At 35.2% G+C, this 26,366-nt stretch overlaps 1 protein-coding gene across 1 annotated transcript in view; it reads right to left on the bottom strand.

The window, feature by feature from the left end:
* The window catches only part of LOC140138016 (syntaxin-binding protein 1-like), a 42,759-nt gene extending 29,043 nt beyond the window's left edge, over positions 1–13,716 (bottom strand). Inside the window, 4 exon segments of the mRNA XM_072159848.1 lie at positions 240–313; positions 591–672; positions 1,402–1,454; positions 13,662–13,716. Of these exon segments, the coding sequence (XP_072015949.1) occupies positions 240–313; positions 591–672; positions 1,402–1,454; positions 13,662–13,689 (237 nt within the window). The 5' untranslated portion in view covers positions 13,690–13,716.
* Positions 13,717–26,366: the final 12,650 nt, after the last annotated feature.

Genomic DNA, 26,366 nt, shown 5'->3' with positions numbered 1-26,366 from the left:
TAGGTCACCTGCTATGCTGGTAATACTGTTAGGCCAAAATACATGCTTGTAACTACAACGTAGTGGATGTGATTTTGAAATTATTCTCCTACAAATCACCAAATCAAACCTGAAGTGAAATGTATTAAACTTGTGATGCACATATCTCATAATGCGTTAAAACTAGCTCTGCATAGATATGATGGGTCTTAAAAGGCAGCATAATGTTGTTGCCAATGTTGACTGGATCTTCCTCCTACCTTTTCTGATGGCTGAATAAGATAAATGGCTTCCATCCCCAACCTCTCTCGCTTCTTCTCTATGTCCTCTACCACTATAAAATGACAACAAAGGAAATAACACAATGTATACCTGTTCTCAACATTGAATCCAAATCTCCAACACCTCCAAACAGCAAAAGTCAAGATACTGTTTAAGCCGAAATTCTTCTTTATTAGGGCCAAATAAGTAATATTTGTGTAAAATTATTCTGCACATAAGGAAGTGGCATTTATACAGCTAGTTCAGCTGCTTCCCCAACCTTCGAGAAGGGGGGATTCCATATCCTTGCCCCAGGTGCCACCCTACCTATGCCTCTGACTTGTACTTACATGTAACGCCATACTCGGCAAGGTCATGCATTCTGATACATGCTGATATCATCCGCATGCTAAGCTGGTCCACAACCAGGGCCTGCAATAAAATGTTACACCAAGGTGATAAAATAGACTGCTGCAAGCATTTCTAAGATGAAAATATGTATACACATTAGCAAACCCATACTGCTATATGATTATTGTGAATGAACTCATTAACTCTATATACAATTTCTTGTCTTGGCAACAATACATGATGAAGATACAGATACCCCCGAGAACATGCACGATGCACCTGTAACCAACTACAATACATTGTACACTGGATAATATGCACATTTAAGTTTTACTCACTGTATACTGTGGAGAGATTTTACTTATAAGCGTGGACCACCATTCACATCTAACTGCAGACATTATTTATAATGCATTATTATGCTATTTTGAATCGTATACTACTCTCCCGGAAGCGTGGACGTCTACAGCTCCTGTGCGTACACTGTTACACAGACACTTTTCATGTCTGTGTACTGAATGTCCTTGGTGTATACAAACAGTAATACCCCACATACATACACACACCAAAATGTTAAGTTTGCAAGATTGAATGTACTGTCTATCTCACAGAAAATTCTTCTTCAGTGAATAAGTTTTATCTATACATGTATCAGAAGAATAGTGCTGAAGACTGAATATAAATTTTGTAGCTGGTATACCAACATCCATAAACCCAGAAAGTAGAAGTTGTATAGAGGACAATGAAGAATATTTGCTTTACTGCATGCCAAATTTGCGATTTCATAAGACAAATGGTAACTTCACTTACCCTGTAACATTTCTTCTTCTTGACTGTCGCCCCGATGACATCATCCATAATCCCTGTGATGCAAAAAAAAACCACCAGAATATACTTTTTAGTTTTAGTGCATTTAACAAAACTATAGGCCTTTCACTATTTTATGACAATCTACAAAATAGAACTATCGAGGCATCAACTTGCACCAATTCTGCCAACAATCCACAGGGCCTATTTTTATTGTGACACCCTGTTATATTGTATAACTCTTTTCATCAGTAGATAACAGCACACAGTCTTCAATTGCTGTCTCTGTGTTCCAATAAAATACTTGGGACATAACATTATCTACACGTACTGTGTTAGTAATAAACATTTCATTTTGCACAAAGTTATATGGCTATCTTCAGTAGGCAGCAAAATGTTCTTGCAATGCTAGCTCCAGTAGACAGATTCTCAAAATACAAAGTTATACAGCTATCTACAGTAGATAGCAAAAGCTTTGCAAAGTTAGCTCCAGTTGACAGCTTCTCAAAATACCAAGTTATACAGCTATCTACAGTAGATAGCAAAAGTCTTCTTGCAAAGTTAGCTCCAGTTGACAGCTTCTGAAAATACCATGTTATACAGCTTTCTACAGTAGATAGCAAGTTTTCTTGCAAAGTTAGCTCCAGTTAATAGCTTCTGAAAATACCAAGTTATATGGCTATCTACAGTAGATAGCGAAAGTCTTCTTGCAAAGTAAGCTCCAGGTGATAGCTTCTCAAAATACCAAGTTATATGGCTATCTACCAAGGCTCCCACTAGCCTTCAAAAACTCTCCGTCCGATCGGACGCACAACTGTAAAACCTGGTCGGGAAATGTGCGTCCCACAAAATTTGTGTGCGTCCGTACATGTATGTTAATGTGTTGGGCAACTGGGAATACAATTTTACAAAGCCCCCGATTGCCGGTATTGCATCGCATTACATCGCAGTTTGATGCAAATATTTGACTATTTCCTTTCAGACTCCTGATGAGATTTTAAAGATTTATGTAAATATTATTGTCAATAACAAATTATGTGAATGCAAACTTGCTGACAATGTATGATAGTTTAGAAAGTTGTATTTTTGCTCTTGCGTTTGAACAAAAGCTTATCACGTCTCGCTGCCGTAAGAATTTTCATTCATTGACTGGTGACCCGGAAGTGTTGCAAAATGGGAGTGGTTAAATGTGAAAGGTCAATAACTCGCGTTTACTGATTGGTCCATTGGTTATGAATATTAATTAAGCTTTATTAGGAGAATTAGGAGTGATCAGTCAACATAATTTTCGCGATTTTTATGATGATGAAGTTGGCAAGCTTATAATCACTCATTTTTGGGCTGAATCAACTTGCGTCCGACGCAACGGGTTGATGAAATTTGTTGAACATTGCGTCCAGCAATACAAAAATGCGTCTGGGCGTTATACGACTATCTGCAGTAGATAGCAAATTTCTTGCAAAGCTAGTTCCACTGGAAAACTTATCAAAATACTAAGTTATACAACTATCTACAGTAGATAGCAAATTTCTTGCAAAGCTAGTTCCAATGGATAGCTTCTCAAAATACTAAGTTATACGACTATCTACAGTAGATAGCAAATTTCTTGCAAAGCTAGTTCCAATGGATAGCTTCTCAAAATACTAAGTTATACGACTATCTACAGTAGATAGCAAATTTCTTGCAAAGCTAGTTCCAATGGATAGCTTCTCAAAATACTAAGTTATACGACTATCTACAGTAGATAGCAAATTTCTTGCAAAGCTAGTTCCAATGGATAGCTTCTCAAAATACTAAGTTATACGACTATCTACAGTAGATAGCAAATTTCTTGCAAAGCTAGTTCCAATGGATAGCTTCTCAAAATACTAAGTTATACGACTATCTACAGTAGATAGCAAATTTCTTGCAAAGCTAGTTCCAATGGATAGCTTCTCAAAATATTAAGTTATACGACTATCTACAGTAGATCTAGCAAATTTCTTGCAAAGCTAGTTCCAATGGATAGCTTCTCAAAATACTCAGTTATACGACAATCTACAGTAGATAGCAAATTTCTTGCAAAGCTAGTTCCAATGGATAGCGTCTCAAAATACTATGTTATACTGCTATCTACAGTAGATAGCAAATGTTTTTTTGTAAATAATGATGCACTGAAATTCATGAACAGTCTACTATTGCTTACATTTGTGCAGGATAAGTTACAAAAAAATATAATCCAAAGTTGTCCTTTTAAAAATTCTGCAATATAATGCAATTCAATATGATTCACATTTATAACAAAATATTACATAGCTCTTTTAAACCTGTGAATTTAATTAGCTTCAAAATATGTTCTAAATGACTTGGAATATAGATAAGTGAAGAAGGCAAGCATGAAATTAACCTTATTATTAATTAACAACACACTACAATACAATGTCATGCCAGAATTGGCATGTAATATTATATTACACATATTGATAACATGCATTCCAAAATCAATACAGACATGTAAATCAGTCAGTTACTCATTTGATGTGGAAACTAGAAATGTTTATGCACTCAATTTTTGGTATCTATTTACAAAAAGAATTATTTCCCTGATTTAATTTTATTTTATTGCATAATGTTGCCAAAATTGTGTAATTCAAGGGCATAATTTATTTAATTACTTATAATATAAACAAGGGATCACATATCTCCCTAAAATTGTCCCTCATATAGTGCAAATGTAAGTAAAGATTCACGAAAAAATGGTGACACTGCACCAAAATATATTACACGGTTTGATTGCAACCTTATTGAAAAACAAAAGGCCTTAAATTACCAATGATAGTGATTGAGTGTCACAAAACATATGGTCCACTAGATAATTCTGGCTCATACTAATTAAAATGTAGACCTCACAAATCATGTAGTAGAGGCTTTGATGCTGCTACCATCACTAGCAGTAGCATCAATAATATATGCATAAATAATGAATGAAAAAAAGTTCAGGGTAAGCCACTCCACCATTACATAATCTAAATTAATGGTATTGATTTGCAAGCCACATAAGGCCAGGTAAGTTAACAGGAATATGGCATACTTGCCTCACACACAATTTGATAGCCCAATTAGGAAAAACTAGGAAAGTGGGTTTAATCCTTTGGGCATTTATTTAGCAATTATGAGCTCAACTAAACTAATCCAAAATGGCTCCACGCCTTGAAATCAACATCGGACATCGTACTTCATGTGTGGACAATCTCATGCTTCTACTAGGAAGAGCACAATGGTGTAGCTTAGCAACTGTACTATTCTTTTAATAATGGCTATGGGTTTTAATAATTATTGTTAATTGTATAAATATATTCTCTGTAATGTTTTATAACTTTTTATGTATTTTGCATGGCCCCGTGTTAGACCAGCTTAGGCTGAATCAGGCTACCCTGGGTAAACGTAAACGTGTTGTAAATAAAATAAAATAAAAAATTTTCCCCCAGTAAAACTATAATTTAAATGTCCAAATTTACATGTGCCATTTCTGCAAAATTCACCTGAATTTCAAATTGTGCAATTTACAATTATACAATGCCTTCAAAATAACCAGGTCACATTGGAAACTGGAAAGGTTTATTATTAGTCATAACTTGATGTTCATTTAGTATGTATGGATGTACTTTGACTCATTAAATGCTTCAAGACACTGCTTATTTATAACTACATTATATTGGCTACACACACTGCAGATAACTAACTCCTTAGGACATGTTTAATTGTTCAAATAAATTTCTGTTATATCCATCAGACAGATACTTTATTAACTGTGTTAAGCACAATATTTTTGTGCCATAAAATTGTTCGCAATTTAAAATAAACCATCGTTTTTGTGGCATAAATTTTTGCAAAATTTTTATATTTTCTCAGAAGTATATTTTTACATAGGAAAAAGAAATATTTGCAATTATCAAAATTGCGCAAATTTGTTTTTAACATTTCATGCTCCATTATTATTCTTTGCTTTTCAAATTGCCCATACATGTATAAATTATTGCACCCCAATTTGACATCAGAGCTATTTTAGATAGCCAAAACATTCAGGCATAACAAATTGTGCAATATTATTATTTTATTCACAGTCCATCTCAGTGTACTCACTCATCAGTTGCCTCATCACTGCAAGAGTAAACCCTAAATGTGTATTGTTTTCCAACCATCTGGCTTCACACAGCCTCATTTTATGAAATTTTAGCTATGCTTTCACAGCCTTGCTTAATTAATATTTTAATACTGGGGAATATCCACGCAGTGCAAAGGATGCAAGCATGGTTCATTGTATTGTAATGTGGTTGTATAACTAGTCAGATAGCCATACTGTATGGTGGAGAAGGGCATGGTATAGCTCAGGCATGCAAGCATACCCAAGACTCATTAGTAATGTAAAGGCCAGGTGTTGCTGAACTATGGTTGCCACAAGCCAAACGTCTTGTAAAAAGTATTTGTCATTACCATTTATAAATGAAACAAAATCCTAATGAATCCCCCTATTTCATGCTGTCTCGCCATTATATTGCAATAATAATTTTCACTATCGCAATAATATTTCACCATGTGTTCAACAAGGTCTTTATGATAAGGCCTAAAAAAAATTGTTTGATTGGCGTAACCCGACCGACCCTAAAAATAGGCCCGACCCTAGACTTTTTTTTTTTTTTTTTTGCAAGAAAACAAATTAATTAAATTAAAAAAAACAAAAAAAAACAATTTACCACTTAAAATGTGTGTAAAAAAAAAAAAAAAATTTAAGTAACCTCATTATCTGAATTTGGATGGACAGAAATATGGTCAGTCCACATGTTACACATTTTTTTAAGTATTTAAATATTAAGGAAATACACAGTTTAAAGCATTCAAAAGCATATAAAACATGATTTCTGTGTGCTTGCAATTGCAATAGAGCCTTCATCACTCCAAAATGTGATGCCCCTCGAATAACGAGCAAATCTCGTTCACAAACTGCGACACCCCTCATACAGTGCCGTCTTCTCATATTATGTACCAAACTAGAACATTAAATAAACCAAGACTGATGAATGACGCCCAGGGAATGACTACCCAATACACACCATGAATATAAATGCACAGCCTTTTTTGAAGAACTTTGTCTTTTGATTTAAAACTCAATGAGAAAGATCTCTGTTCATTGGGATATACCCAAGGGAAATGCATTGGTAAATGATTAGTGCTATGGAGACACTGTGATGAATTTGCATATGGATGAATGGTCTATGGCTTTTTAAAACGAGTGCAGGTGAAGTGAATAATTTAACCAATTTCTTTAGAAAATAGAACCATGTATGAGATTATCTCAAGGCAGCCTTTTACTATTCTGCCACATGGCTAAAATAAATGAAATGACTAAAATGAGGGCTTGGGCAATGTGCCCCAAATTCCAGGGGTATGATGTGATATTATGACTAGTCCTCTTAATCAACATATTTTGAGCCCTATATTCTACAAGGTCATATCATCATTATGTCATGAATAGAGGTTATCCATGTTCTATAAGCTGCATATCCTATCAATGACTGCTATACCTTGTTTAGGACATTCTAAAGAAGTACCTGCATGTGCAACCATGATTGTTTCAAAATAGCCCGCCAAAGTCATGCAGGTAACTCCGAGGTCGTGCATTGAATTAGTTTGAATGAGGAATACCACGGGAACCCGTGCCCTTTGTTAGAAGTCACACATGAGTGAAGTGGATAACCTCTATTGGTATATCAAATAAGGTGGAGTAGGTTTATTTTTTGTGTTTTTAAAGACATCAATTTAAGTTGCAAGTACAGGTGCTCTAAAACTTATTGCATGAAGTAAGGTAAATTTTATTTCAAATACGTTTCTTAAATTAAAATAAAAAACCAGTAGGGGAGCAGCCATAGAGTTTACACACAAATTGGTCAAAATTTTGCCATTTTTAAAGTGTCATATCTGGAAAAGTGTAACTCTAAGTGGTCTCAAAATTCATAGGTATTGCAATCAATAACACATTTAACTAATGAAATATCATTTGTTACCACAGATCTGATTAATTGTTTAATTCATATACTAATTAATGCTAATCATCCAGAGAGTTTACACGCAAATCAGCCATCTATAGAGTTTACATACAAATCGGTCAAAACAATACCTTCTTTAAAGTGTCATCTGGAAAAGTCTTAAACTCTTGGGCATCTCAAAATTTGCAGGTATTGCAATCAATAACACATCAAAAACTAATGAAAGAGCACTTGTAATCAAAGATCTAATTCAATTATTTTAAGAAAGTGCCAATTAATTAAACCCCTTTTTCTTATTATTTAATACACATGGTTCTGGCCACCCTGTATATTTTTACGAGGGGTGATTTGAAGCCTGTTTATAACTAAAAGTCATATGCCAATGATACACAGTTTATATGAATTGTTTGATCCCCAAGTGTCAGGCGATTGGATATATAAAACTATAGCGGTTACCGCACTACAGCTGAACCATGGGGCTTTGGCATATATTGTGGTATACCACTGTCACCCGGGGGTCATACATTCTTGGATCCATACATACATGAAAAGGACTCAAAATAGGAATATTGACCCGTGTTTTACGATGAGTGTCTCGTGTCTCCCCCCCAAAAAAAATATTTCTATTATATTTTTTACTTTTTTCTCTTTCATTTGACACCACTCGGGGGTCATACCTTCTTGGCACTTCAAGATATGAGAAGGCCCAAAATATAAATATTGACACAGGTCTTATGTTGAGTGTCACCCCCGGTGGGAAAAATAATTTTAATACTAGTGTTGGGCAACTATCACTTTTTTCCTAGTCGACAGCAAATAGTCACAACTATGACTATAGGTGTGACTATCTGTGGTTAAAATTGGGCTGCAAAATCGGGTGAAAGATAGTTGTAAATTTAAAGATATGGAAATAAAGAAACGACAAGTTGTCACAACATTTAAATGGTTGTGCAGGCTCTTTACTTGTGTATATGGCATATTTTGTCATATCAACCACACATGCAGTAAACAAACCAATGATAAATTCAACTACTTTAACTTTCCAAGACATTTTTCACAGTTTATGTTAGATTTGGTTGATTTTAGTGTGGATTTCTGGCCTTTTAACATCAACTTTCAACTTTAGGTTTTCAATAGTCGTAATCGCGACTACAATAGTCGCGACTTTACGACTACTTAATACAATTACTCCACTCCAAAACGCCACCAACGTCGAGTTCCAACAGGTACTACGATGTAGTACGAAACGTCATTGAGGTATGTTTAAGATCTTTATACCGAAATACATTTGGATTTGTACAACAGAACATTTGAAATTACTATTTAATACATTTTTACTTCTTTTTACTTCTTTCTATTTTGAATTTACACACCCAATCCTTCAAATCCCACCTAAGTCCTTGGTTACACGTCTATTATGTTTTAATGGCAATTGTCCTTTTAAATCGGTTTATCAGTTATTCCCAAGTAATACATCACAGATAGTGGAAATTAAACTCTATCTTTTTCTCACTGCCTGAAGCTAAACAATTTCAAGCTAGAATTTGGTACAAGTTTCATGAAAGTCGGAACAACTTTGATTTTTGACACATGTACAATTTGAAAATTGACCTTCGACCCTTTATGGCACATACTGTATTTACTCTATTAAATGACCTGGGGGATTACGTTTTCCAAAAGGGAGCGTTTATCAGAGGCCATTTTTAGAACAATAATTCCCGTTCAAATCATTGGGTAAGCTTGAGCTTGGAGAGTCCCTGAATCTAAAGTTATGTGCTGAAATCATTCATGGTTGATTTTTAAAAAAATTACAAGTTTGTATCTACATGTAAAAGGTCAGATTTGTAGCTTGTGTTCACTTAATAATCTATTAAAGATCTAAAAATGCATTGGTTTTGTTCACATTAGGCAGTTCAGGCAATATTTAAAACAGTGATAAAATGTTGAATAATGGACATTATTGGATAGAACATAAATTCAGCATGAAAATGCTTTTTGAATTTTTCAAAAGGCCAACCGGTTTTCGAAGCTATGGCTTGTTTTGTCGGGATAACTTGGCAAAAAATTTGAACGCTTTTAGGAACCTATTTCTTATTATAGTCTTTGTTTTGGCATGGCACCATCATAATTTCATTAAGAAATTGTTTTTCTATAATTATTTTACAATTATCTTCTTTAAGCTATCCCATATTTGTTTTCATAAGAAAATAAGTTGTACCAAATTTTTGATGAATTATTTTGAGGAAATAGTCGCTAATTTGCATAATTAGTAATTTAATTAACAATTTTAATTAATTTTTGCAGTGGGAATTGTGATTTTTTATCAATTATTAAATGAAATGTTGCTTTAAAGTGACTGACACACAAAGAAATCATCAAAGTATCAAAAAACATTTAGAAAATGTGATTAAATTCATTAAAAAGGTCTAAAAATTGCATTAATTAGTGTTCAGTGAGCATGAAAACTGGCAACACTGTACGTTGGTTTTCCTCATATGAAGCCCAAATTTCCTTGAAGTAAAGGGTTTTCTTTGATTATTGGAGCCTTGCTGCAGGGGAATTTCTTTGAAACTGTGGATTTAGAACAACTTTATAGGCATGTATATTGATACTAACATGCATAAATATTGCTTGAAACCATCATTATAAAAATTCAGTCCTAAATTTTCAAGAAACTGTAACTTTCCAACCACTACGCCCGATTTTGACGCAGGTTGATACAGTTATTCATCTTGACATACTCTACTTGGAAAATCAATTGCTTTCAGCACAAAACCAGACTATAGTACCAATAACAGAGCATTTATAGAACTATGCACTCACTATATGGCAACACTGGTTTCCATGTTTACTGTGCCATGCTCACTGTGCAATCAGTGGATGACCTTGTCAACGAATTCAGTGAGCACACTGAACTACCTATTCACATTTCTATATCTTAAATATATTCTGAAGTGACCACAAGTTACATAACTGCCTCCTTTTGGATACAAAATATAAATGTTTGGCTATTCTTTTTCCAATTTTTTATTTTTAAATCAACCACGAATGATTGCAGCACTTAGCTAGAGGGAGGGACTCTCTACATCCACAAAAATTTATTTTTCCCAAATGTCAAAATACATTTGGAGCCAAAATACGCAAATTGTGCCACAACTAATGCAATTCTTAGCAGCCTTAGTGTACAAAAATGTATACTCTTGTCTACCATAGCTTGTTACAGCCAAGAGTTTCCTTCATTACCGAGGCAAACTAGTACTGTGAGAATACCCTGTCTGCAATATACATTATGTACTGTGTATGTATTGGATTGAGGCAAGGGATCTGCATATCAATGCTGAGTACCGGTATGCACATTTGCTACATACAGTAGTATCTGTGGTGCAGATTACCTTTGGGTATACGCCATGTTGGTATGCCTATGTCTACGTATAAATATCGACATAAATGCAATGTCGACCACAGGCTTACATGTCAACCAACATTTTTACTTAGTTTTTATTTAAATTATGATCATCATTTAGGTCTATAACCAACTCTGTGTACCTAAACACTTGCGTAGCTGTAGACACAACAAGGCAAGTATTTCTCACTGTCAGTGTCATATCTTTTTCCGGTGAGACACACATATGACCCAGGGTTCGCGTTTTAATGCGTCATTGCGTCCTGGACGCAAAATTTTGAAAATGGGTAAATATGGACGCACTGAATTTCTAAATCCAAGGAGGTTAAGGGGTCCAAAAATCTCAACTGGACGCATCAAATCGCAGCCGGATTTATTGTGTAGAAATCAAAATCCTCCCATTTAACAATGTTAACTGTTTATCTACATTAAATGTGTCATTAATTTTCAAAATCGGCCACAAAAAGTCCTTGTTTTTAGGAATATCCAAGGCTGGGCGCCGTCAATTTTCAGTTCATATCGTCGCGCCGGTCATTATTTTAGCCTTCCAAAACTTTCAGAAAGTCCGGCATTCTAGGCCCCAAATTGCATAATATGCACATCATTTTCCAAGCAACTGAACCCCTAAAATGGTGAATTATGGACTAATTTACTTCAATAATTGATATATCACACAGTAATACTGATTTGGGAAGTAGAATTTACAGTAACTTCAGATGTTTTGCCGTATCGCGAACTTTATGAGATCGAGTCCACCATCTTGGTTTTAAGATAAACAAAGATATACTGCCCTCTCCAGGCAGTATAAAATTAATTATTGACCAGCCTCAGCAGGCGGTAGACATGGAATATATAGATAATATAAAATGAAATAAAATAATTAGATTAAATTAGATTTTATTGGATTAAATTAGATTAAATTAGATTAAATTAGATTAAATTAGATTAAATTAAATTAAATTGTTAAAAATTTACTTTTTTGGTATTTTTCAATTTTTTTTATTTTTAAAGATTTTTGGCTTTTGGACCCTTTGTTTTTTAGGTTTGGACGCCTCTATTTTCAGACTAAAGGTGGGGTTAAGGGGTCCAAATAGCTTCCACTGGACCCCCTGTTTTAACCAGGCACCGCTAACCCTGATATGACCAAGACAGAGCTATACAAAGTCCTTGTCCTAGCTCAATATTGCTCTATGGAGCCGAGACCTGGACATTGAAGAAAGTCGATGAGAGACTCCTCGTCTTTGAGATGATGTGTTTTTAAGGAAGATACTGGGTGTCACAAGACTGGACAAAATCCGTAACACAGCAATCAGGAAGCGCCTAGGTATCGAGCAATCTGTGGTTGATAGGGTATTAAGGGTAACTCAAAAAAGACTCTGCTACTTTGGTCACATCCAAAGAATGACACCATCATATTACCCCAAACTCCTGATTGATGCTCACATCCATGGGGACAGACCCATGATCCCATTTGTTTTGTTTTTTAATGTGTACATCTTGTGTAAATTTGAAATAATTATGATGTTTGTATTATATAATGTACTTTGTATGAGGACATGCTTGGAAAGCAGTGCTTGTCACTGAAGCTGTTTTACCCTCAATGAAGAAAGATTTCTATCGATCTAAAGACCAATGAACATCATTAAAGCCTCCAGCATACTTTCCTGCCGCTTGCTGCTGCGGCAAGCAGCAGGGCGTTTCAACCAATGACAAGCCTTTATTGTGTCCGCTTGTCTGCAATGCGTAGCGCCACGCCGCTTCAGCGGCAAGCGGCAGGGTAGTATGAAACCAGCATGAGTCGGTCGTGGCCAGATGCTGGATCATGACATGCGAGACCAATATTGCCTGTCACCATTTCTACATCGTCATCGCAATAAGGATTTAATATCGCGATATATCGCAGGGCATGATATCACAAAAGCCTAGCTGATGTCGATCAATCCGATAGGCAACCATGTATACATGTACAGTGTCACGCTGGGAATGAAAAGGGCTTAAGCTGCTATCTCTGCACTGGTGACATATTTGATAGCTTGAATAAATCCTTTTTGTTCCCAGCTTGCATCCCTTTTCTATCGATCGCATCAGCAATATACAATGCACCTTGAAACAGGTCTACACTAATCAAGGCAGTCATAGAATTTTTTTTACAAACTGGAACATCAATAAATACAATACACTGTGATTCCAGGAAATGCAAAATACAATAAACTGGTTACTGCCTCTGAATGTGTTTCGATATTCACTGCACTCGGTCTCATGTATGATGTAGTGTTGTGTGAAAGGGAAATTGTGGGGGCTACATAATTGTAGGGCCATTCTCATCAATTGTCATCTCCATTCTCAGGATTATTTTGGGGCATATTCGAAACTGTCATTATAATTTTGCAATTGTCATAATTTTTTTTAACCATGATTTCTAATGATTTATTATTAAAACATGTAAAATGAATCAGGTACGTACATGATGTATGCAAAAATAGATATACATTATGAGTCTATATTTTGCTTGGCACAATATGCATTCTGTTGTTTACACGGTACCTGTGTCATGTGTAGTGCACGGGTATGCATGTAATGCATGCATGTAAATAAACGCCCTACGCCGGGCCTGTCAATGCAAATGCAATGCGAAATAATGTACTATGGATATTTACGTGCAATCTTCACGACGAGTTCGGCTGAACAAACATGGATTCTGAACAACCTACAGATGTATGTTACAAGAGAACAATTGATCTATTTACACATTAAGTTCAGACATTATTCCACAAGCTGTAAAAATTCATAGCATGTGATATAAATGTAAAATTAATCATATAAATTCCGATACTCACTTTTGCAAACCACCGCCTTCAGCGCCATCTTGATATTTTTACTTAACTTTTAGCAGCAGCTTTGTAGTACAAGTTCTTGATAGCATTTCTTAACCTAGATGCAATGCAATAAATGAATAATTGAATTCAAGCCCTAAATACCTTTAATTATATATGAAAAGTAACAATTTGATTTTGATTATATCAATTTAAGGGAATAATTAGCAAGAAGAGTCGCATAAATATTGGCTTTTACCGTGCTGCAATTATGCATTCATCAATCTCATTCCCAATCCCATATCATTAGCCACATCCGTAAAGAACGTGTGTAGCACAAGTGACACTTGCCCACGAGTTACTGTGTTTTTTAAAAGCCATGAATCGGATCGATTGATTTGGAAATCCCATTAGTCAAAATGTTAGGAAATTATCAATGTCAAATGATGACTCACTGTAGATTCAGAATCAGAATAAATCAGATTCAGATTCAACTGATCAAAAGGTCATGTTTATTGACATGTATAGGCCTACAAATGTACCGTAAAATGGGGTAACTTTGGGCACTTTTCAGAGTTTTTAAACCACTGCTTCCAAACAAAACCAAAATATATATGTAATTAACTCTTTTTTTATGACATTAGGGTTCCCTTCTATACCTTGAAGTTGAAAAAGATTTTTAAATAATTTTGTAAGGGTGCCCTAGGGGTTAACTTTGGGGCAACTTTGGTCAGAGTATACTTTCCATGAAGAAAAAAAAATCCAAAAAATTGATCTTCGCTGTATATGGGCAAGTTTTTGTTTTTTGTGACATTTGACCCCTTGCAAAATTATATCAAGCACACATCCTTGCTCACAATATCGATTTTTATTTTTTCTGAAAAAAATGTAAAAAAAATGCTCATTTTTGGTCAAAAATCCCGAATTTTTCGTAAATTTCGAGGAAATTGGACATGGCCGATTATTATTTCTTCCAAATATATTTCTTAACAAATTGACACCAAATATGACTAAAAACAATATTGCTGTACTAAAATATGAACAATTAAAAAAATATATTTGACCGACCAAAGTTACCCCGCTGACCGAAGTTACCCCATTTTACGGTACCTGACATACAGGTGTGGTCAGGTGCTGATTTTGAAAAAGTGGACTTTTCTCCAAGAGCTTCCAAGGAGGGGCGATTTTGTGAAAAGTGGACTTTCTTCCCAAAATTTCGACCTTTTTTGACAAAAAAACAAACAAAAGCGTAAACAAACCTGATCTTTGTTTTTGCTCTTGATCTTTGTTCTTTGATCTTTGTTTTTGCTACGCTCGCAAATTCTGAAATTTTGGGACTTTTTGTATACTTACTTTCCAAATTTGGAAAAGTATAGGCCTACGGGCCAGTTTTTCTGATCAGTTTTTCTAATCAGTTTTTATGATTAGACCTATAGGCCTAATGTAGGCCTACTTGTAGGCCTAAACTAACATTGGGAATAATTAAATATAATGCCATGCTTTTAAGGGATTGCGGGTCTGCAGAAGCCATAGGGGCCTATTAAAATTCCATTAAAATGTAGTACATATAAATATGGTAAAAGACAGAAAAGGCAAAGGAAGTGACTAAGTAGGCCTACATGTAGGCCTAGGGCCTATAGATTGTCTATGCGTAAAAATGGTAATCTAATTTAGGTTAGCTCATTTTTAATCGATTAGACATTTGTCCCTCATCGTAATCGAACAGATTTAGGGGCCTATTTTAAAATCATATTCAATCATTTTAGCTGTAGGTTTAAAATTGACAAATTCGTGTTGAATTTGCTCCACTCAAAAAGTCAATCTGGGATCTGGGGGACACTCAACTTAAATTTTGTAGGGGCTTGCTGAACTGAAAATTTACTGGGGACAGAGCCTATTGGGCCAAATTATAAGTTGTGGAAAAATTCCACATTTTTCACAATTTTAGCTAACAATTGTCATTTGAGGATTGAGGCTAAACATGCTAAAGAACTGCAGCATGATGTGGGTCTAAGTCTCGTAGAACATGAAAATGCGATTTTTAAGGACAAATCCATGCAAGCTTAGATTAAAAATTATTAATCTAATATAGATCTATTAGATTAGGCTACCATTGTTAAATCTAATAGTTTGAAATTCAAATCCATTAGATTGAATTATCCAAGATTAATCCATGCTAAGATTGAAAAGTCAATCTTGGATTTGAATTTTAATCTATGAGATTAAAAAATTGTAATCTATATTTAGATGAGTTAAATTTTGATCGATTATAGGGCCTAGATAACATTTTTAATCTAAGCTTAGATTTGTTCGGGGATTTGTCCCTCACCGCAATCGAATAGATTAACTATTGAATTTTAGGAATTTAGAGAGTGCTTCCTGGCCCACTTCCTGGCATGTTAGAGCCTATATCGTGCCTTAGGCCTCAGATCCATAGGCTGTTCCTTGTTCCGTGCCATGTGACCTGCCACACAGACAACGAACCTTTGCTTTTCCCAGTGGCCGCAAAACAAAGGTTCGTTGTCTGTGTGGCAGGTCACATGGGAAAAAGTAAACACGGAACAAGGGCACACGCCACCGGAAACAGCCTATGGATACGAGGCCTAAGTGTGAGCACGTTCGTGCATGAGATTAAAAATCCGTGCACTGTGAGCTTAAACTATTTCTATGCCATCAAGTTTCAACCCGAAATGAAATTCATCCGCAATATATGATCGAATCGGATGCAAAAGGTTAATTTAAGGGTAGTTTCCCTCTCCCTTCATCATTGCCATTAGTGTTCATCACGATTCAAAGTGAATTAATTAACATAATCAGTGGCGTACCGTGGCCGCCCCAACCCCGGGGGCTGAAGAAGAAACAATTTTGCCGCCCCTTCCTTAACAGCCCGAAAAGGTTGACCCAATTTTTTTCTCGGTCGCTTGAAAAGTGAAGAGCAAAAAAAAAAAAAAAAAAAAAGGATTTTAGGAGCTAGCGCCTAAAAGCAACCATTTTTAAAATTTTTATGCTTTTTTTCATTGCTAATTGCTTTGTCGCCCCATTTGTTTTTGCCACCGTGTTTTTGCCGCCTTCTTCTTCTTCCGCCGCCCCTTCATTTTGGCCGCCCCCTACTTTGACCCCGGGGGGCTGGCGCCCCCAAAGCCCCCCGCAAAATACGCGCATGATAATTACCTGGGTGTGAAGTTGTCACGTGACTGAGAGGACTTACGCGCATTGATACATTTTAGTTGTAATGTGAATCTTTTCCTTTGGGACAGTTTTGGCCACAATACTGAATTATCCTCATTTGGCCCCAGAGCTAGCAGGATTTACATTTTTCTGGGGGGAGGGGGTAGGGGTGCATGGGCCAGGCCAAAATTTGGAGACAACTCACCGTGAGGAAGCCATTTGCACTCATCAACAAGCGGCCTTTTATACTGGAACCCCATTAGTTCCAAGTCAATAATACACACTGCCGAGCTTGCGGCCTTGATTTTCCCCTCTAATTTATATTTCCCGTCCCTTCTTTTTTTGGTTTTGGTGGGGCGGTCTTAGAGGTGCCTGGCACCTGTTCGCTCCAGCCATTCACTGGACTTTTTAAAAACAAATATTGTTCCTTTCATAATATTGTGTAATTTTTTATGTAACTTATGTGCAATATTATATATATATATATATATATATATTTGTAATTCTGTGCCAGTGATAAAGTGTAATAAATAAATAAAATAAATAAATAAAATTGATGTTTTCAAGCCCTACACGGCCGGGTACCGGCAGAGTGACGGGAACTCTCATTTCAAAACGGAGCGTGTCAAAATTCAAAAAGTATGTCAGTGATTGCTGATCAGTTATTTTAGTTATGTTTGGTTTAGGCCTATGTCTGAAAATACCTAAAAAATTTAGTTCGAGACGATACAGTTCTTTCAGTGACACCCTGCATGCCTTTTTCAATTGTAATTTTTGCTATCTTGAGTAGATAGCAAGCTTCTTATTCTTAAAACATGAGGGTCATTCATCAGTAAGTTCTACCTCCTCTTTTATAACTTCGGTTCTGAAATGGTAGCTTTTTCAAACTCGGCACGATTATCATAGATCGGGGGGGGGGGTGATAAATCCCCCGAATATTTTGCCAGGGTGGATGGTCCATCCCAATGTTGACGCCTGATGATGCATGGGTTTCTGATAAATGTCTCATTTACTTGCCAACCGAGTGCCCTTTCCCTTTACCGGCATCTCCCATGTGATACAGAAATTTACACCACTGCTGTTCACATGTCCCAACTCCCACTTATAAAAGCCACATGTCTGGCAATATTCGGCAACTTTGTCACCATGGTAACTGACCTCATGGTAATTGACCTCAAGCTAACTGACCCAACCTTCTGCAACTTTAGCAAGTTTGTACAAGTTAAACAATCTTTTGGCAAGTTCTTTCAATGTTGCGCACGATTTCACAACTTTAAGGGGGGGCACTCACACAAATGACCATATGGGTATGCTTCACCGGAAAGATCCCTTTTTTGGAGAGCACAGCCCTAAAGACCCTTGAATTTTACCAAAACAGAGTGCTGAAAGACCCTTGATATTGATCATTCCTTAATTTAGAGGACTCTTTGGAGGTTCTTCAGATGGTTGGTGACTGGTGAGTCACTGAAGTTCTATGTAACAACAGCAACCATTACTTTTGCATGCAACACAAAATAATGGTTTATCCTGCAATACACTTCTAGTGCCCGTTTCTATTCATCGTTATGTATTCTTCTCCCGTGCAATTTTTTCGCGAACTACCCTTCACAGCCCAAATTATATAAACCTGCACGCTAAACAATGCATTATCTAAAACCTGCACGCTAAACAATAGATTCTAGATAATACGTGCACGCTCAAATACTAGAAATACTACTTTCACATAACCATACAGTAGAGTTAGGTGGCGCTTTAGACACAGAGATCACATAACTATATAATTTTCTGTTCGATATATATACCAACAAAAAAGTACGAATATACATTCTGTGGTGTTAAAATGGTATAGTTACAAACGGTGTTCTATAATAGGGTACAATTACCGAATAGGGTGCAACTCGCTAGACTTGAGTCCAGTCCTCGTTACGGAGTTTAGGATTAGGGTTTAGGGTTGGGATAGGGCAGTCTTGTAATAAGACTAGTAGAGTTGCACCCTTGCAAATATCATTGTCATAAATTATGATTAATGACCTCAAATAAATCAAAGATCAAATGAGAATAATCGAGCTTCTATTAATTAAAAGGGCCAAAACAGGTGGATCATAATTATACAAGATGACACCATTGCAAAATATTCAGCATTTTACAAATGAAATACATGTAGGCCTATATCTAAAATAACATAGCCGGGCCTGGAAACACACACTAGCGCATAATATCATGATCATGCTTTATAATACCATAGGCCTTCAAACACATGTGTTTGAAGGCCTATGATAATACTGAACAAATTGTTAAATCCCAATGTCGTGTGTTTTAATATAAGTAGTTCAAATTATAGAGCTTTAAAGTCCAGTTGATATTCACCGTAGTACTAGTCTGACATCTAAATCGATCATTTCCAACTGGTTCAGTGCTCTCTGTGTTCGAAACCACGATATTAAATGATCACAACATAAAGTCAAGTCAATTAAACCATGCGTGAATAAGTTACCTAAGTATGACGTATGGCGCAATCGATACCATTGATTACAGGGATTGATTTTCTTTACCAGTTAAATGCTACATAGCTGGTCAATGTCCTGACGGTGTTTTTAAAATGTAAGATATTTTCCCTAATATTAAAACTAATATAATGAATGCAACAATTAATATTGCCTATTGTTTTAATAGGCCTACACTCAAAGTGTATGACGGATAATGTCTCGTGCAAATGCATTCGTCAAGATAATTGCACTTGCCATGGAGTTATTGTATTTAGCTTTCGAGCCTATCGGCTCTCAAGCTAAATGCAATATCTCCACGGCGCGTGCGATTATCTTGACGAATGCATTGCACTCAGTTCATTATCCTTATCTTCTTTCTATCAGGTGATATATACACAGCTGGGTCTCAAAATAATTCCTTTTATTCACCAAGATAAACACATACTTAGTACAGAATAGCCTGTTGCATACTCCACCTTCAATCAGAAAATTGGACACTGACACCACACAAGTAATCTCATACTCATATATTTTATCATTTTCATAACTTTTCTATGTACATCACATTTAACCTATAAACCTGATACAAATCAGGAAATACACGATATGGAGTTATTGGATTACAGAACATTGTAGAAAAATAAGATTAGTCTAAAATGGCCGACATTATACACAACTTCTTTAGAGCTATAAGTTGAACACTTGCTAATCCTACATCAGAAGTATCCTCATCAAGATTCCTGAGTTTCATAGATATATCTATGGTAGAGTGACAAGTTTTCTGTGTTCTAAAAGGCCAAATTCCATACATGGCTTTTTCTATTTCCCAATTGATCCTGAAATTTCACCAATTCTGTGTTTTTCGACATTTTATTTGTTTACCATAAAACAGAAAACTTGCCACTTTAGTCTATAGTTTGATCAGCTCATTATCAGTGGCCCTTATAACATTGTATATTAATATAAATATAATGCAGTTCAAGAACTGCCTTGTGACACCTTGTCAGAAGCACCCAAATTATTATTTCAAGTTGTACGGGGTTATATACTCTTGTCTACTTTCTTTAACATGCAAAATATAGAGAGGTCATCTATATCACTCTTAATGTGGGTCTACTTTTCGGTAATTAATTCCCATCAATTACGAGGTGATCAAACTATATGGTTGATCTCTGCCACCATTTACTCTAATAATCTTAACAAGGATATTGCTCTTTATTATTAATACATCACACATCATTTTTATGATATTTTTACTGTGGGATTTGAGAAAGTTTTAAGTGCATAAATAATTTTGCACCACTTGCTTTCTTAAATTACATACATATTTATTCAACAAGATTTAACAATTTGGCATGAGAATTTTCTTTGACTTGGAAATAAGTACATACAACTTGGGAGAATATCTTTAATAAATCATATACAGATTGAATCACATACAGGCTGAGTTGGGGTGGTGTGCTCAACATGAAACTATTTTGTTATGCGAGTGTTAGAAAGTCATCGTGCAATGGCTGTATCATGTTAGGTTTAGAATTTCAATTTGTTGAGGAATCCTCCAAAAACTTGATAAATGAATATTTATCTCATATTAATTTTGAGATTGTTTATGAGGTGATTAGAGTTGCTCCTGGAAGCAACTCAACTCTTGTGATCATCACTACCTTCAGAGTGCTACAAATTTTAAATGAAAGTCAGCTGTTGCACAAACACTTTTCTTGTCTTCGAATAATGAATTGCAACCCATGAAGTGGTAGTTCAATTCAGATGGAGGTTTCAGCACCTTATTGCTTGTTAAATGAAAGAGATTGGAACTGATATTGTGCAATGCTTGGAAGCATCACAAATGGACCTGCAAAATGTCAACTTATTTGCATACCTGCAGGCCTGTAGCTAGGTAGTTGGGAGGGATGGTGATGCAGAATTACCAAAATGTGGATCCCCCCACATTGCTTATGTGGACTTAAAACAGTTTAACATTAACATTAAAAGTTTAACTTTTGCTCTTTCTAATTTTAACCTTCTTGAGTACATTTGAAGTTTTACCCTGAAAAGTGTCATTTTTGTTGAGTGGAAGGGGTGCATCACACTCCCAGATCCCTTGACTACTGGCCTGCATACATGGTAAGCAGACATTAAAGAATTATGATCAAGATAACAATACAAGTGGTGTATAAAATCATCTTTTCTGTACAATATATAGAAACAAAAAAATATATGATTGCTTTCTAATTTTTCTAACTAATTTGGTGAATTTGCAATGACTTATAATTGTATTACCCATCTGTTTATAGTTCAATTGGCTTCCTCAAGGCAGTGACATCAGTGCATTCTCCGGTGGGCACAGTATGCATCGACTCAAAGTGTGGTGTTACATGCATCACCAAAGGCGGCACATCTGTACATGCACAAACTACTGCAACAAAGTACTGCCTCAATAAAGCCAAACGGACTATAGCAGAACCACTCATATTAATGGTAGATGTCATACATAATAAGCATATTTGGGGGTAAAAAGCTGTGTTTAGATTGAAATTAATCAGTTTACTTTATTTTGTTGGCTCCTTTCCAAACAATAACAACAACAACAAAATGCAGTGATTTCTCATGTGGGTTTACTGCCCCGGGTTAATTTTGATACTACAATTACCTCTGACCTGGTATGCACCTGCAAATCCTTACATAAGATAGGCAGGTAATATTTTCCTTATAACCGGCATAATCCCCACACGTGCGCGTATGCGTAAAGTAATATGTGAAATGTCCTAACACATGCAAGTACTTCACCTGGAGCATGGCTGCACTGTTACTAAAAGCAAGGAATACATTGGACTACCTTCAGTAAGATCACTAAACTAAATTCCTTCACCAAAGTTTACCAACTAGTCGGAAGAATTCATGTTCACTTAAAGACTGTAGATATTTTCCCGCACTTTGTGAACAAAGAGTGTCTTTGTTTCATAGTATCAAGTAGCTGTTGCAAACTGTACTTCTTTCAACCCTCCCATAAAAAAGGTATATTTTCCTAAAATAAGATGTTAATAATTGCACTAAAACAACAATATAATATAATAATACAACAAATAATACAACATTAAAAAACAACAAATGCATTGATTGGTTCTTCCTTTGCTATAATCATATTCTGGAAACAAAGGGTGACATAACAATATCTATATATTTTGAAAATCAAACTAAGTCACAAACTTTTTGCATATGTTATAATTAAACATACAGAAAAATTGTTCTATTATGTGTTTAATTAACCTAGACACAAAGATTATCACATTCATATTATGCCTACAACACGCTACATATGCGCGCCGATGCCGTCTACTGTGTGACAGACGACATCAAGGAACCAATGAAATTCAGCACTTACAAGCAAAACCACTGCCACTGACTCAGCTATATAATTTGAATAAATATATCTAAATCTATTCATGGCCAATTTTCAAAATGAGGTCCACAACGTCAAGCATCAGATTTGGTTTTAAATAGGTCATCAAGCTAATATCAGGAGAAATTGAATATAAATGGCATTCAGAAATTTGTTGCTTTGCTGAAAATTAAAATACAGGTTAGGTTCTAAGATGTAAAAACATTTTTTTTTCATCATACTTAAGGGCTGGGGTATGAACGTTTGGACAGTATTTATTTTGGGACATTAGAGCACATCAGACATATCGAATTGCATTCTGAATATGAAGAATGTCATTCTGATATCAAATAATTTTGATTTTTGAAATTCAAATTTAATACACATTTTATGGCAAATCATTAAAATTAATATTTTTGATATTTAACAGTACTTGAAGTAAACTTTATAAATCTGATGATTTATACTTAAAGTGTATGTAGGTGGGATGAAAAGCCGATGATCAATTGAAAATTTTGACCTTTCAGATTGAAGATATGGATTTTTTCCCAAAACACCAAAAAAAAATTAGGTCTTTTGGGAAAAAAATCCATATCTTCAATATGAAAGGTCAAAATTTTCAATTGACCGTCGGCTTTTCCTCCCTGCTACATACACTTTAAGAATATATCATTAGATTTATATAATTTACTTTGAGGACTGTTATATATCAAAATTTGAAAAATATCAAATTTTTATAATTTGTCATAAAATTTGTATTATATTGTGATTTTAACCAAATTAAAATTATTTGATATCAGAAAGACATGCTTCGTATTCAGAATGCAATTCGACAGGTCTGAGGTGCTCTCATGTCCCACAAAAAATACTGTCAAAACGCAATAAACGCTCATTTTGGATCCCTTTAATGAACAATACAATTTTCAATAATACCAGTACAATAAAACCTTGTGTCTAAGTTAATTAAACACATAATAGTAACACTTCAGAAATAATGGTCTCAGTGTACACCTGTTGACAAGTGTTTTCAATTTTACTCTTTTATATTTTCAAAGGTATTTGAGTTGAAAATATACAAAATAAATATTTACTACTTATAGTCTGTGTTAACACCTTTATGTAAAACCATAAATCATAATGCCTTGGTTGTCACTAAAATCAATTCTCAACTATGATCACAACATTATGATCAGATGCTTTGCATATCCCATATAATAGTTTCCAGCGAAGGGAAAATAATTGTTAACTCAAGAAACATAACACCAATTTTTTTAATGTAATTTGCAGCATATTATCTCCTATTAAATGAGAAAAATGTAATGTGAAGAAATGATGTTGCTTTTGAGTGATAAATGATTCATTTGGCTCTACCTTGTCACACATTTTAATATTAAAATAGTCATAGACCGATTCACAACTGACCCCGACGCCCACAATTACGATGAGTTCTCTACTAGACGTGAACTTACATTGGATGGCATACATACACTTCCCTGGTCCTCAAGGCAGAACAAATGATTAATTGTGTTTTCAACTGATTGAGTGTCCCAGGTTAAGGAAGAAATAATAATAAAAAAACCAACAAAGATACACCTCCAAATCTGATTCTGCACTTAAAGAGCATCCTGTAGTTACAACATTTTTGAAAACTTTCCAGAAATATCTGTCAAATTCAAGGGTCTTAATGGGAAATAAGTATGCACATCTTATGCAAAAATGTGTTGAAGATGGGACAATTCTTTCACTTTTATTCCAAATCTTGACTTATGGACAAAACATACAAAATAACATTTTTACTACAATATTTTCAATAAGATGTGCATGTTAATTTTTCTAAACACACACACACAATGTGGTCCACCAGGCTAAGAAGGCAATTTTGAAAATGGGTGTTATTATCACCAACTTGCATGTGACCCGATTTAGTCCACTCAGGCTAATGTCGGCAAAAATGAAACTTGGATATAAATTCCATACATCCCTAGTTCCATCTGGTTATGAAGTTACAAGCTTTAACAATGTATATTTGACTTCATTGGTTTTTATTTGCTACATATTGTTTTTATATGTAAAAAGTTGTCAATTTCACAATTGCTGCCCTTAGCCTGGTTGGATTGCATCACATATGCCCTCTATGCAATGGGCAATTCCATACACCCCCTATGGAAGATATGACCTTAGTTTCTCAGGAGATGTTGATTTCAAGTAGAATCATCCATTTAGGTAACCCATTTGAAATTAATACTCCCTGTGTGGAAGATTTAGGTTATGTCTTGCATTGGAGTTGGATTTCAACTGAAATAGCCCAATACGCTCCTGGGTCCAACAGTGGTTAAAGTATACATGCATCATTTTATACACACAATGTGCTTCAAAATAATTCAATAAAGGGTTGCTCCTCTTTGCTAACTTTGCTACCATAATACAATATAATATAGCACCTTGGAAGCCCATTATAATTAAATAACTACATTACTGCAATACAGGCTTCTGATGACAATAAACAAAATATACAAATTGGTACATGACACAGTAAAACTCTTACTTAAAAGGTAAGGATATGTTGAGGTAATACATAATAACTAAGGATGGGTTTTGGGATATGGTGTAGATCCTATGCTTGTACCTAACAAAAAAATATGCAGCCCATAATCAGCATATTTAGTAATATTTTGGTCATTGTGTGTTCTATCCTACTTAAAAGTCTGATATCATAAAGACCAAATACCCACATCATACAAAGCAGTTGCAAACAATTGTTTTTAGCAATATAGGCCACTATTGATCAGTGTTTGCAAAATCCCTAATAGTAATTTATTTAATCACCCAGGAATTTCTCTCTCCATTGCTGCAACTGCTATTATGATACGACCATTAAGATCCCATCACACATCTCAAAATTCCTGGCAAAGATATCATGCAAAATAAACTTATAATGGATTAAACCATATATATATTAAATCTGAAGACTTTATGACCTTTGACCTTCTGATATTGTTTTTATACCCTGTGACTTTTACTTCTGAATAACAGAAAGTGATTGACATAAACTAAAATTGCTACATGTACATTCACTTCATATTGTACTACTTGTATATGCATTTTCATGCAGTGCAACACTTGTTTGCGGTGTCAGACACAAAAGACATCTAGGGTGCCCCAGTGCCCCCCCCCCCCAAAAAATCCAACAACAACAAAAAAACCCATGTGAAGTCACATAAAACTGACCCATAGCTTCCCAGAGGGAATAATTTGATCCACCTATACTGGGTGGGCATGTGGAACAAAAACAAGTGAAAAATAAAACATGTACGGTAGTATATGGAATTTTACATAAAAAATATTTGTTAATACAACAAAACGCATGTACAAAACTACATGAACAAAATCATAATAATTGTGCGATTTAAAATTGCCCTTTCATCCATTGATACCTAGCCATGCGGTGAGAACCAGATTTGCATATTACATCATAATGCTGCAGAATATATTTGTAACAAGTTGCATTTCTAGAGAAGTTATACTGGGCAATTCCAGTTGAAATCTATACTATTCTATGGAAGACATGACCTTAATCTTCCACACAGGAGGGTGTAGATTTCAAATGGAATTACCCATTCAGGTAATCCAATTTCATATTCACACTCCCTGTGTGGAAGATTAAGGTAATGTCTTCCATGGGTGAAGGAGGTTGGA

Source organism: Amphiura filiformis, chromosome 17 (assembly GCF_039555335.1).
Source record: "Amphiura filiformis chromosome 17, Afil_fr2py, whole genome shotgun sequence".
In the NCBI taxonomy this organism is placed as follows: domain Eukaryota; kingdom Metazoa; phylum Echinodermata; class Ophiuroidea; order Amphilepidida; family Amphiuridae; genus Amphiura; species Amphiura filiformis.
Note: the sequence above shows the minus strand (reverse complement) of the source record. Positions and strands in the feature narration are given on the sequence as shown.